The following is a 14126-nucleotide window of genomic DNA, read 5'->3' as shown; positions in this document are numbered from 1 at the left end:
ATAATATTTGTATTATTATCATCATCAGCATAAAGTAATATGACAAATATAAACCATTATTTCTTCACTTTCAAGTGGCTTTTTAAGGTGGTTTATTAATTGAATTAAAACACACAACATTGGGGATTTTTTTTTTTTTTTTCAAGCAAATTTCACAATTAGTCTTCATATCTTGTTCTTAGACTGTAAACCGGCTGAAATTCAAAGAATCTTCCAGAAGGCACGAGACAACATAAGAGAACATGTAATTTGAGGTTTATAACGTGACTTAAAAGTAACGGCTGTGCGTAAATTGGCAGCAGATGTGAATAGGAAAATGAAGGTTGTGCGTCAAGGCTGTGTGTTTAGGCCAAAGTACTCACACATTCTACCTCCTCCGAACACACTCACACCGTCAGCTGAGGAAGGAAAGTTATGCAGTGAGCTGAAAGAAACAGGCTTTGTGCTGTGATAAAGAAAACCATGAGCGCAACAAGCTCACAGCTAACAAACAAATTCAAGCCCACAAAAAAAAGAGAAAGCGAAATCGAGACAAGGGGCATTTCAGAGATCGTTAAATAACATCAATCAGTGAAGGGGAAGCTGTATTGTGAATTTACAAGAGTCTCGACAGGTATTTTACAGACCTTCAGCATTCCTACTCAACATCCAAAGCTGGTCTAACAGCTCGAGAACAGAACCACAGACCGGTAGTATGACCTGTATCTTTGAGAAACTCTCATTACTCCCACTTTAGCCGCTGAACTGGTTCTTGGGCCTAATCCTCTTTGACTGTGCACCTTGGAGGAGGAAACACAGTGATCCTCATGAGTTTTCAATAAACTATCAGGATGCCTATGGGTCAAAATTAATATCTTTCATCTTCCAGAGCTTGTAGTTCAAAAAATCTTTAATGACAGGTTGGAGGATGCACAATGGTGAATATGGAAGCATGTATAAACCACAAGTTTCTCAGTCTGATTTTGACGGAGTGGTTTGTTTTTAGCTGAAGGTCCCTGGTGAGAAGCCAAGGCATCTAAATGTGAACACTACTCTCCTATTTAAAATGCATTTGAGTCCTGCCAACAGTACTGAGTTAATGAGAAAAACTGGGTCAGCTCGCCTTATTCTGTCCGGGTGAACTGCCAAGGGCCAGAGCGGGCTGGATGAAGCCCAACAGAGAGCACTTCCCCAATCAACGGCATTTTGGACAAGGATTGATATGATTCTGCAGTGACAACTAATGATTAACTGTAAACTATTAACAAATAATGGTTATTTTGAGACAGATTGTGACTGTCTCTGAAAGCTGAAAAATCAATCTGTCCTGAAACATCCCGTCTAGCAAGATGTCTTCATCACGTTGGTTTTTGAGGCTACAGGACAAATGTGACCTTCGCTGGCCTAGATATCTGGCTCAATGACACAAGAGCAGTGATGTTATTGTTAACCACTAAAAACTGTTTGCATTAATTGAAGTAAAACTGAAATAAAATTCAAATATTCAAAACTTCAAAAACTTAGAAATGAATTAGAAATGCTACTTTTGCCATTAAGTGAAATAAAAGGTATTTAAGTTAAAGTAACAAAATGACTAAAAACTAACCAAACCACATCAAATTACTAAAACCTAAACTAAAAGTGAAAAATCTAAATAAACACTAAGGCTAATTCAAAATATTAATACTATTATAAACTAAATATTACTGCATCAAGGGTTCTTTTTTCTGTCCCATCCATTATTTTTTTCAAAATACATACAAAATATGTTATGATGTTTTAACATTCAAAATCAAAATTAATTTTTGAGACAAAGTCAGAAATATCAGGGCGATAAAACTGTCCTGATATCACAACGAAGACGAAAGCCCAATTAAAGAAATTAAATTTATGAAAAGAAACCTTTACTGAAGAGTTTGGAAAAATCATCTTTTATTAGCATATTTTTTAAAAAGTAATATTTTAACAAAACATTATTATATAAAGATTGAGATGCATGTTAGACCACGTGACATTTTAAAGTAATTAAATTTAAACTTTAAAAACTTTAAAGTCAAATCACATGAAACGGAAGTGTATTAATTGATTACTCATCATTAACTCTTCTACTTAGAAATAAGTATTGATGCAATAAATAGTAGATTATAGGTGGAACACTATGATGGCTTTCTGATACCAGATTCCATAGGAGGCACTTTCATGCAAAAACCCTACAAGACACTGACTCACTGGGCCGTCGGTTTGGGACACATCCAGAGGGGGCTGTGGACATGGCCTGTCTGTGTTAAGCAGCAGTTTGCTAACACTTCATTCAGTGTAGAAGCAACGCTCAAATGAGGGCGAGGTCTTAAACATGCATACTGCAACATCACATGATCTCTGAGCGAGAGGTGCAGTCATGCAGAACAGAGCACACACACACACCCTGTCTCATTACTGCCCTCAGACAGTGTAGGCTTTATGATGAGGAGGACGCCTTAGCCCAAAGCTCTGATCTCACTGAGTGTACACATGAAACATTATGTACAAACAAAGATTCTGTCATCCTTTACTTACACTCACGTTGTTCCAAACCTGCAAGACTTTATTTTTCAGAGGAGCACAAAAAGAGGTATTTTGAGATTGTAGTGGTTGCTCTTTTCTATGCAACTGACCCTATGCAGGAATTTATTTGTTAACAAATAATTCAGAATTTGATCATACAATTCCATTTTATTATACTATAACAGTATTCATTTCTACTTTGAATTAGCTTTAATAATATATATATATATATGTTATTTTTCAATTTTAGCTTTTTTCAATTAGCTTTTTAAAATATTTCTATTTAGCTTTTATTTATATGTAGTTTCAGTAACAATAGTTGTGAAGGCAACATTTTTAATTTTCTTGTAAGTTAAAGGGGGGGTGAAATGCTCGTTTTCACTCAATATCCTGTTAATCTTGAGTACCTATAGAGTAGTACTGCATCCTTCATAACTCCAAAAAGTCTTTATTTTTATTATATTTATAAGAAAAAGTTAGTCTGTACCGATTTTTCCCGGAAAAACACGAGCGCCTAGAGGCGTGACGTGTGGGCGGAGCTAAAGAATCACGAGCGCCAGTAGGCTTTTGCGTTGAGAGCGTTTGGAAGCTGTGACACAGATCCAGAGGCTGAAATTTAACAAGAGCAGCATCAGCAAAGGCGATATGCTATGTGGTATGTACTGAAACTGTATATATTTGCTTAGCGGTTTTGGAAAATGACTAAGTTCCACTTTATGTCGTCTTTTTTTTTTTTTTTAAGCTGTACATGTGGAAAGTGCAGTTTGATGACAACATCGCATGTTGTTTACTTGATGTGCTTACGCGCTGATAGCTAAGTTAACAACACAGAGATATTTGAAGCAGTTTTACTCACCGCATGTGGTTCCAACACACGATCGTGACCCTTTTCCGTTGAGACTGCATTATCCTTAAGAAATAAACGACGTGCAATCCGAAATGCAGGGAACAAACAAAAACACTTGCACAACTCCGTTGATGCTCTGTAAAAATAAACTCCATCCACTGGTCCCTTAATGCTGTTTCTCTTTTGGTAATCTGTGCAGGGTTGTCTTGCCCTGGCAACCAAAAACACACTTCTTTTGTGACTTTTCGCGACGCTCTCGCTCTGATCAGGCTCAGCTCAGCCTCTCAGTGTTCTGCTATACGGGAGCGCGCGCTCTTCCGGCAGAAAAGTGCGCACTTAGGACCCATATAAGGAAATTCCGCTCCATCTAACGTCACACAGAGCCATACTCGAAAAAAACTTTCCGAAACTTGTGACAAACCGGAAGAGGTTTTTTTGCAACAGAAATACTCCTTCAAACGTACAACTTAATTTTTGAAACTTTGTCCATGTTTAGCATGGGAATCCAACTCTTTAACAGTGTAAAAAACTCAGTATGCATGAAATAGCATTTCACCCCCCCCTTTAATGAAAATTATTTTTCTAGTTTTAATTTTAGTTTGCAATAACAACACTGGTTCAAAGTTTTGACTCAAAATGATCATTCACTACAACCCATCATTGCTACTCTTTTCTATTAATATTATCAGTATTTAGTTCTGCTTCTCACACAACACTATCATTTGATTTCAGTAGACACTAAATGGAAATGGCTCATGGAAAAGAGCCACCAGCACATTATTCAAAATGTCTCCCTTCGTGTTCCACATAAGAAAGCAAGTCACACAATTTTGAACAACATGAGGGTGAGTAAAACTGCATTTATGGCCGATTTGAATTGCTCACATTACATACATCAGCAAGGAACAGACACCATTCAAATTGAAAAACATAAAATTATTGAAAGTTGTCACATGGCTCATAAATGTTTACAAAATGGCTTATCTTTGCCATGTATCAACTTGATAGAGAAGAGATAATGTTTGTGTGCAGAACAGGCAGGGCCCTGCTGTTCTCCTCTTTGAATATCCTCCCATTCACAGTCACGAGTCTATCATCTAGTGCTCTGCTGATAATCTCGTTCAGAGAAGGCTCCGAATGCATGCATGCACAGCCGCATGTGTTCTTTTTGTTTGCGAGTCTGTGTGTGTGTTGCTGTGTGGGCGAATGCTTGCATGTGCGCACCCCTCTAGTGGACCCATCTGTTACCGCTGAGGGCATTTTAAAATCTAATCACATTTAGCCAAAAGATCTTCAGTATTTTTTGCATAACACACAGCACCTATATGTACAGAACTCTTCTGTTTACTAAATCAAAAGTAAGGAAATATGTCTTGTTCTGTTCGGGTCGGACAGCAGGAGATCTCTTGGTGATGAAAAGCTTGGGAAAACCATTTCCAAATGGATTTCAGCAAAGCTCTGGCTACTTCCAGAGTTACAAGACACCACCCCCCAGCACTGTAGAGAATCAACGACTGGCAGACGATCTGAACGAGTTTTACTGCAGGTTTGAAAGAACACCCATCACCTGCCCTGAACGCCTCCCCACAAAACCATTCACACCCTTCACAACTCCTGCAACCAGCCCTGAATGCCTCTCCAAACTACCGTTCACACCATTAACAGCTCCTGCAACCCATCCTGAACACCTCTCCAATCAAGCACTCTCACCATTCTCACCTCCTGCATCCCCCCTCTCCCCCACACCTGCAATTCAGATCAGCGAGGATGCGGTGCGCCAGGTCTTCCGGAAGCAGAAAAGGAAAAAAGCACCAGGCCCAGATTGTGTTACACCAGCCTGTCTGAAATCCTGTGCTGACCAGCTGGCCCCCATCTTCACACAGATCTTCAACAGATCGCTGGAGCTGTGCGAAGTCCCTTCATGCCTCAAACGTTCCACCATCATCCCCATCCCTAAGAAACCCAAAATTACAGGACTAAATGACTACAGGCCTGTGGCTCTAACGTCTGTAGTCATGAAGTCATTTGAAAAACTGGTGCTGGGCCACCTGAAGGACATCACTGGGCCCTTGCTGGATCCTCTCCAGTTTGCCTACAGAGCAAACAGGTCTGTGGACGATGCAGTAAACATTGGACTGCATTATGTTCTGCAACACCTAGACAGACCGGGGACTTATGTGAGGATCCTGTTTGTGGACTTCAGCTCGGCCTTCAACACGATCATCCCAAACCTCCTCCTGCCCAAACTAAATCAGCTCTCCGTGCCCACCTCAGTCTGTCAGTGGATCAACAGCTTCCTGACAGACAGGCAGCAGCTAGTGAGGCTGGGAAAATACACATCCAGCACCCGTACAATCAGCACCGGAGCTCCCCAGGGGTGCGTTCTCTCCCCACTGCTCTTCTCCCTGTACACTAATGATTGCACATCTAAGGACCTCTCTGTCAAGCTCCTGAAGTTTGCAGATGACACCACACTCATCGGCCTCATTCATTCACTACAATTGTCATTTGGATATTGTTATTCACTATCTACTTATTTGTATTTTTTATTCTTTTATTATGTGTTTTATGTTCTGTCGCTGTCATTCTGTTGTACTGCGGAGCTTCTGTCACGAAAACAAATTCCTCGTATGTGTACATACCTGGCAATAAAGCTCATTCTGATTCTGATTCTGATTCTGATTCAAAGTGGCAGGGAGCTTTAGAGACCAAAACACTCAATCTCTGAGGCAGGCTGAGATCCACATGGTTGTCACACCGACAAAGAACAAACAGCTAATGAATACCATCAACCTGCTTCTAGAAACCTTCAGAAACCAAACATACTGAGAGGAAAACTAGCTGTTTCCTCAGGATGGATTGTCAAACTTATGTCTGAAACCAAATATAGCAACAGAATGACTCTCAAAAGTCAAAAACCAGTCTGGCACCTCGACAAAAGAGAACATGACTCACCTCTACTGATGAACAGGGAGGGAGGTGTTTATCTGTAATGGGGAGAAGAAAAAATAAACAAATCAGATATGCATTGTCATACTTAATATTTTAAATTCACATATACCATTTTTTACAAGTTACAATTTTCTCTTTATCAACAAGCTTGACCATCTAGAGCTAGATTTTTCCAATTCTTGGTAGCTGCTAATGTGTCAAGGATTGTTAGGTGGTTGCCAGGAGTTTGCTAAGGTGTTCTGGATGGTTGTTAGTGTGCTGCTATTGCAATTGTTGGATTGAAGTTGCTATGCACTTGCAAAAGTACTATTTCTGCAGCCTTGGTTACAGAAGTATTAGTTTTTCCTATGTATATTTTTCTATCGTATTAGGTCAATCAAAACGTTTCAAACTTTTATTTGAAGCAAAATCATGTATAAAAGGAATTTAAAATGTACAAAAGTTTCAGGACAGTGTTGCAGGAAAGAACAACAACAACTGATGTAATCAAATTACAAACGATGGAGAAATATAAAACTATTGATCTTGATTATGTGTTTGAAAGTAATATAATTAATTTTTTTTGCAAAATATGCATATAAACATAAATATTTAAAGTCCGCGTGAACCTGAAGTTTGCGACCAATTTTACTTCCGTATTTTGATGTACTTCCGAGAGAAACAGAATATTTAATGAGGAAAGCAGAGGGCGTGGTTTGTTTGTTTTTCTACCGTGAACTGATTGGATGTAGTGAAGTAGGCGTTTCATTCAGAATGCACTGTCATTACTCACGGGGCACTGACAGTTGAAGGGGTGTGCTTAGGCTCATGCCTTAGCTCAAGCTGACGTCATCACAAAAGGGCCGTCGTTTTACAGGAAAGGAGCATTCTCAGATTTTTATTAAAGATTAGGAAGGCAAACAATTTTTTTGTGTATTGAATTGCACGGATGAATTGTTCACCACACAAAAAAAACAATGTACGCTATCAACATAAATATAGTACATTTTGATTTCATGTGTACTTTAAGTAGTCTTGAGAGTGTAGGGAGATTGTTACGTGATTCGCAGTGATTCTTGGGAGCAGGTGGGTGCTAAAGAGTTCTTTTGGCATGATTTGTTTGTTTTGATTCTATGATTGGGGCAGATTTTTTTGCAAAAACATGGGTAATATAGTTTTTCACCAATTATGCTGTTAAGTGTGATTATAAAAAAATAATTGAAAAAATGCATGCTGATGGCTTCAGCATGTACCATAGATTACCAACCTCACAGATCTCAGTAAGTCTGTGTTTAATGGTTTATAAGTAATTATTTTTTAAAAATTGCTTATGGAAAAACTAAATAAAATTTTTACTTCGAAACCGGACTGTCGCACTATTCTGTGGCTAGAACTGGTGGATGCTAATGCATCAGTATGCTGTTCAAATGATGTTCTGAATGTTTTTTATTTGTCCAAGTCAAAAGAAACAAATGTATTAATCAGTCCATCTTTCAATGCATGTAGATAGGTTTTTTTCAGTTTGCTTTATTTAAATATTTTTAAATATTTTATAATATATACTTTAAATATTACACCTCTACATGCCACATGATTTCAGGTACCAGTAACATTCATTTGCGAAGAATGAGTGATGCAGGACGAGATAGGTCCTTAATTGTAATGCATATGATTATGCAATAATAAAAGAGATGCTGACCTTATAAAGCACCGTTAATTAAAAGCATCTTTCTAGAGAAGTGTGCAGTATGTTGCAGCCATGAATAAATTTCATAGAAGGGAAATTGACCATAACAACCCCCATTCTCCCGTTTCTATACAGAGGGACCCAGGGGTTCACCGCAGACCACCTTCACATGAAATATTTAACTAAAATCTATAAGAGGCAAACAGAGATGCAATATGAGCCCACTGAGCGTGAAATACACAAAATCTCTATTGGGGTTAGAATCATAATGTTTGTCTTTTAGTACTGGAGATATAATGTTACAGTGTTAAAAGAAAGAGCCTCCTCTGGGATTGGATGAGACCCATGAGAGTTCATTTCTGCCCCTAATGAATGAACCCAGTGTCATTGCAACGGCCACTCAACAACTGAAACTCAAATATAACTGAAAATGTGCAAAGACATCTGAAACTGAATCCTCATTGAGTCTAACCTGCACAATCCAGACATGAAAGAGGTGTTTTTGAAGAGGTTATTTTGTCTTTTAGCGCAAAACAGATGCCAATTACATTGCTGTACGAAAACAGACACGTACTGTAATATTATCTTCCTATAAAAATGAAAGGAGTTCACTGGAAATAATACACGTGACCTTCCTACCGTGGAAAGCCATTCACAATGGTGTTGGCTCAATAGGGACAAAAAAATTGGGACAAAAAGGAAAAGGTGCAAAACCACGCTGCTTCATATTTTTGAGCTTAGTCAGGAAATTAATTTAAAATAGAGCCACCAAGTGGATTACTAAATATGTTAATATTTGCTAATGGAAAATACTAGCAACAACATCTTTGACCAAATATGCAATATGTTCTGATGCTTTTGATGCAATCACAACACCTTGTAGGACAGAAAACATTATCAATGTCAGATAAACCTATATTTTTGGCTTCTGGAGGCAGATGTTGGTCCTTATTTACACATCAAATCTCTAATAGTCTCTCAAGCTTTGGGATGGACCATGAAAGAAACTGGCAGTTTTACAACCCACAGTCTGATAGAACTGGTCAGTCAGCGTAATCTGAACGTATCCACATTCGCCAAGTCAGCAAACTTGCCCAGGAGAGCAGAATTCAGCAGACCATGTTACATAAGCATTGATGTTCCTGCCTGATAGGGACCATCTGATCTAATCACTTGCTTGACATTTGGCATTACACTTCTATAATTAATAAGGAAACAGGAGATATATCTTTTTCACATCAAAAAAAGAAAAAGAAGTTTGTATTAAGAGGGTCATGGACTATCACCTATTAAGCAGAAGAAACCTATGGAAGTGTGCTAGCTATATAAAACAGCAAAAAGAGCTCAAATAACTGACTATCATGTCTAAATCCTTGTTAGGGAGATAGAAGGATTGAGACATTCATCCCAATAATTATACTTCTAACAAGCAGTCAGACTGACTCCCAAAGGAGAAACAGAGATGGAAGCCAAATCCAAAAGCCTGAGGCTAAGGAAGCCAAATGAGATAATGGTTGCAAATTTAATTATACTAGTTCTGTCTGAAAAATCCCACTCTCTAAATTAATTGTTTTTGTAATGATGATGATTTTTAAAAAAATAAACTAAAATAGAAGCCAGTTATTAGCTATATTCAAATCCTTGCTATTCATTCTCATAATGATATGAAATAAATCATTTGAACCAGTAATCGGATGGTATATTTTAATTTAAAATGGTTTAATATTATTCCCTTAGAACATCCAATGACCTAAATGGGACTGGGAGTATAACATCAGAGCTGTATTTTACACATTAAATTAAATTTTTCATACCTGGCACTCTAGAAATAGTGCATTCTGAACAATACATAAACATGCCTAAATGCTGAATCAAGAGGAGAAGCATGATATCATAATAGGCCAAAGAGCAGATCCCTTTTGTTGCCCTCATGACTAAAGGTGCTAATGGATGAATCTATCACATGGCCCTATTGTTTACAGTGGCACGATGGTAGCCACAATATAACCGGTGTTTTAGAGTAGTTTATATGGCATTGAAGAATGATTCGAACCTCGAGGTGCTAATAAAATCAAAGCATATGATATACACACAAATATATATTTGAATTTTTTGAATAAAACACCTAATAAAATCGACGTAATACTAGGTTTGAGGTGTAGGTGCATCTCTAATTCTGTCTAAAATCGAAGTTGCCTTCAGTAATCATAGTTTCGAGTATATATAACGTGTCAGTTATAAATAACGCGTCTCAATGCCATTGCTGTTTAGCTGGCTTCATGCTGCGCCATTTACAGCGCATTTAACGTTACTTGTACTTCTTATGTAAACATTCAGTTCACCTGGATTGCTCTGTTGATATAATTTCACAGTCCCGTCCTTCCGGATCTTCACATCTCCAGGACCCGCAATCCGTCCAGGTGGACTCGCACCTGTCTCTTTCCGTCTCTGTTTTTGAGTTAACCACCTGCAACACTGATAACACACGGCCCAGGCTTGCTCCTCGTTGATCGGCTGACTGTACAGCGTTAAAATCTCTTCCAAACACAATTCATCTTCCCCGTCCGCACAATCCATACTGATGTCTTCGGGTTTCGCTCCATCCCCGGGATCCTGGAGAGCCGACGGTGAGATTAGCATTCCTTTGTCCGTCATTCTTCTTCTCCAGGATTCCCGACAGCAGGAGAGACTGTGTTACGATGATAAAGAGCCAGGAAAGGTATGTTTACGTTAGGTCTGTCATCTAGAAGCAGCGCGCGCGCGTCCTCCTCTGCTGTCTGTGTCGCTGCTTCTGAGCTCGCGCTGCTGCTGTTCGACTCTGAGAGGCGCTCGGATGACTTTTCCGCATGGTCTCAGAGTCAGTCACATCCTCAGCCAGGTGTTTCACAAAACAAACTGTTAAGAAGACTTTTACCACATTTTATGATAATGTAAGAACTTTAGAATTAGTCTGCCAAGAAATAGTTTGTTTACAGTGTCTAATGTTTAAAAAATAACAAGGTAGCACATCTGAAAGTTAATGTTAGTACGCTACATATGTTAAATCTTGACCTAAATTTGGATGAAAACGTTTAATTTAAATCTGTCAAATTTAAATGTTAACCTGTTAAATGTCCAATTATTTGGTATGCAAATACGCTTGGCGCCGGTCAAATGACTGAGGAATAAGCCAGTAGGCCTAGGTTTTGCACCAGTGGCCCATGCTAAATTTAAATAGATTAACATTTAGTTTTTTGATTGCCCAATTAAAGCTGATTCATAAATAATTAGGCTGCTGTGCCCATTTCTCTATAAAAGGATGACAACTCCAAATTGCAAACTAAATTAACCAAATAAGTGACAGCTAGAGAAATCCAAACGGTAAAAGCAAATAATATTATTAATAATAATAATACGTTTATGGGATCTTTGAGGAAATTAATTTAAATATCATGTCTGGTTTAGAATTTGATAAATTAAATTTTCTAAATTGGTAAAATCTTAAACAGCGAGCTCTCTTGTGTAAGTTAATATACTGTGCATATTATCCATACAAGCTTTATTTGCTGTATGTCAAAAACACATCATGTCTAACAAGACAGTGGTGGTTGGTTGTAAAACTTCACAGCTCTTTTCAAAAAGCAACAAATAGCATATTGCAAAAATCAGTAGAGACTTAAATATGCCCCATTTGTTTTATTTATCTATTTATTTATTTTCCTGGACACTGACAAAGAATAGCATTACATTTCATGCAGCAGATGCTCTGCACATACTAATTTGCAGCGTCTGTCCCTGGAGTGTGAAGGTGACTACACCATGTGTCAGATATGTTTTCAGAGGAAACTGTGTTAATGCATTTCTATATTTGGTATTTTATTTGCTGTTATGAATTATAAAATATTTTGAATTTCAATTGTTGTGAAGTGAGGATGATGAGGGATGGCATAATTATTGTGTTGGACAGTAGAATCTAAATAAAATTCACACACAAATACAGTGTTGCATCATACATTTTGCTAGAGTTAACAACATTGCTCTTTGTACTTGACATTAATTTACATCGTTTTGGTGGGATAAGTTAAACATTTCTGACTGTGATGCAGCATTCAGATCTGTGCCTGTGCATTTGAAATGTAAGATAAACTGCTCCATCTAGTGGTTCCAGTGATTTTACAGCACTTAGCTGTCCATACTAAATAAAACAGGGTAAAAAACTTAAATTAAAATTTAATATCTGATTATTTCAGATACATGCCAAAAATACCTTGTAAAATGCAGTGAACTGCAGTAAAGTGCAGTATTTACAAGAATGGAATGACCAACAAAATTGAATAAAAACATTAAGAAAGAGGGCCATAATATTAACAAACCAATCATTAGATAATATTACTATTAACCAATTATTATTATTATTATTAACCAACAATTATAATTGTTATTGTGCTTTTACAAGTATTTAGGCATGATAAAAATATTCAGTAGCCTTGTCTTTTTAAAATATGTAATTAGCATTCAAATTACAAAGTGAAATTCTGAGAGCTTTTATTAATTGCGAGCAATAACTCCTTTGTGCAACATTATGAACGTAAATGTATTTTATGAACTTGACTTTATTAACATTATGAATGTGCTCTGCCCAGTAACTCCTGTGAGGATATCAAGGTTGACTAAAATCTATATTTGCCATGCTAATGATCAGATGCATCTTTTTAACCCAGTTTTGCAACAAACTAAAGCAAAGCATATTTCTATAGGCTAAGTGTGCATTAATAAGATATCATCTCTCTCATGAAGCTCTTTTTCTCTTTACAGCTTATGGTTTCTTATATAGCCCATAATCCACATGGCTGAACTCCTCTGGGTTTCGGAGTATATCCTCCGCATCAGACAAAGATGGGGTTGTTTTCCCCTCATGGATCCCCTGGGTTAGATGCAGCATTAGGTGAAACCCCTTCAGTATGATTAGTTTCCTCCTTATGCGTTGTCTGCTTTGAGTCACTTATCTGCTGTAAAACACAAACAAGCCATATATCGAACGAAAAGCAGACTTAATGTTATTCAAACACTGACACAGCTGTTCTTTCAGTCTGCTTTGTCTGTAGGCTACAATGTCAAAACCCTGAAGTTTGACGATTTATGCAAATGATACAGTACATCTGAATGTGTAATATTTTATAAATAGCTGTTCGTTTTTGATTCAGTGACTGAAACCTCATGACTGCAGGATGTTTTTGTGCAGGTGCTGGAAGTCAAAACCTGCTTTCCACATTGAGTTCCAGCATTAACCATCTGTCTGCCTCTGTCTCCACAGGATCTGGCCTCCATAGTACCTCTACCTGGGGAGGAAGTGACAATATTTCACAAAAAGCTTCTTTTTGGCCTGAATTAAAAACTATTTTAGGACTAAATGACGTTTCAGAAGAGCCTAATGAAGCCAAACAAACTTTGATTTTGATTGAGAGAAAACCCTCAGCATTTTAAAGCTACACACTTTTGCATTTACATCAGATAAATATCAGCTTATATTTTCAACCGTATGTGTATACATATAAGACTTTTATTTTGATCAAAACGGCATATACCTGATAGTTTTGAATGGTCTTTAATAAGATGGCTAGATTCTCCACGCACGACGCGGTTTTTAGAAGTCACGCCGTTGGGGATTTCAGCATCAGTGTTGGTAAGCCACGTCGATTCGGTTTCTCTGGTCCAGCTCTCATGATATCGCGGTTCAATAGCATCTGCTCGACTCCCACCGCAGCCCATTGAAATAAGATGGAGCGATGCATGCGCTAATACAACTAGCAGCCGAGTGCGCGCGATTATGCTCCCGTCCCACGCGCAGCTGTGAGTGAATGAGTGCCCTCGTGCATTTACCAAACTTGAGATTTGTCATCCTTTACGTCATCAGTTTATTGTGATACTGTAGAGGCAATTTGCACCAAAACAAACGAGAGAGGAGTACGTTTACGGTTTTAGAGACATGGTTTAGCACCAAAAACGTGTTCACACGCAAACCTTTATATTTATATGTTATAAACCACACACATGGGCTACACATGAGGGATGATGAGAATGCTAGTTTTTTATTTTCCAATTTAATGATAGATTTGTCCATAAATTCTAAATCAATGTCAGTGTGGTGTAACCAAGCTA

General features: G+C 37.9%; 2 protein-coding genes and 1 long non-coding RNA gene across 14 annotated transcripts in view; 1 reads left to right on the top strand and 2 right to left on the bottom strand.

Moving 5' to 3' along the window:
• spire1a (spire-type actin nucleation factor 1a) overlaps positions 1-10823 on the bottom strand; it is a 41700-nt gene extending 30877 nt beyond the window's left edge. For 4 of the 9 annotated variants that reach the window (XM_052584844.1, XM_052584843.1, XM_052584846.1 and 1 more), the window contains exons 1-2: positions 10331-10822; positions 6326-6357 (exon numbers count right to left, since the gene is read on the bottom strand). In XM_052584844.1, the coding sequence (XP_052440804.1) occupies positions 6326-6357; positions 10331-10643 (345 nt within the window). In that variant the 5' untranslated portion in view covers positions 10644-10822. Of the gene's footprint in view, positions 1-6325; positions 6358-10330 lie in introns of all 9 variants that reach the window. The other 5 variants (XM_052584840.1, XM_052584842.1, XM_052584841.1 and 2 more) reach the window with 2 other exon arrangements.
• A 1672-nt stretch (positions 10824-12495) lies between these two features.
• si:ch211-215i13.3 (brain and acute leukemia cytoplasmic protein) lies at positions 12496-13835 on the bottom strand. Of its 4 annotated transcripts, none has more exons than XM_052583688.1 (3): positions 13553-13835; positions 13182-13306; positions 12496-12976 (listed from the first exon to the last, which is right to left on the bottom strand). In XM_052583688.1, the coding sequence occupies exons 1-3, from the start codon at positions 13734-13736 to the stop codon at positions 12881-12883; spliced, it is 405 nt and encodes a 134-aa protein (XP_052439648.1). In that variant the 5' UTR covers positions 13737-13835; the 3' UTR covers positions 12496-12880. The 4 variants fall into 4 exon arrangements, with proteins under 4 accessions (XP_052439648.1, XP_052439649.1, XP_052439651.1 ...); XM_052583689.1 differs by having other exon boundaries at positions 12496-12973; XM_052583691.1 differs by having other exon boundaries at positions 13227-13306.
• Positions 12765-13378, top strand: LOC127978794 (uncharacterized). The gene is made up of 2 exons (XR_008158652.1): positions 12765-12912; positions 13282-13378. It is a non-coding gene; the product is annotated as an uncharacterized LOC127978794 (long non-coding RNA).
• Positions 13836-14126: the final 291 nt, after the last annotated feature.

This window comes from Carassius gibelio, chromosome B19, assembly GCF_023724105.1.
Source record: "Carassius gibelio isolate Cgi1373 ecotype wild population from Czech Republic chromosome B19, carGib1.2-hapl.c, whole genome shotgun sequence".
NCBI lineage: Eukaryota > Metazoa > Chordata > Actinopteri > Cypriniformes > Cyprinidae > Carassius > Carassius gibelio.
Note: the sequence above shows the minus strand (reverse complement) of the source record. Positions and strands in the feature narration are given on the sequence as shown.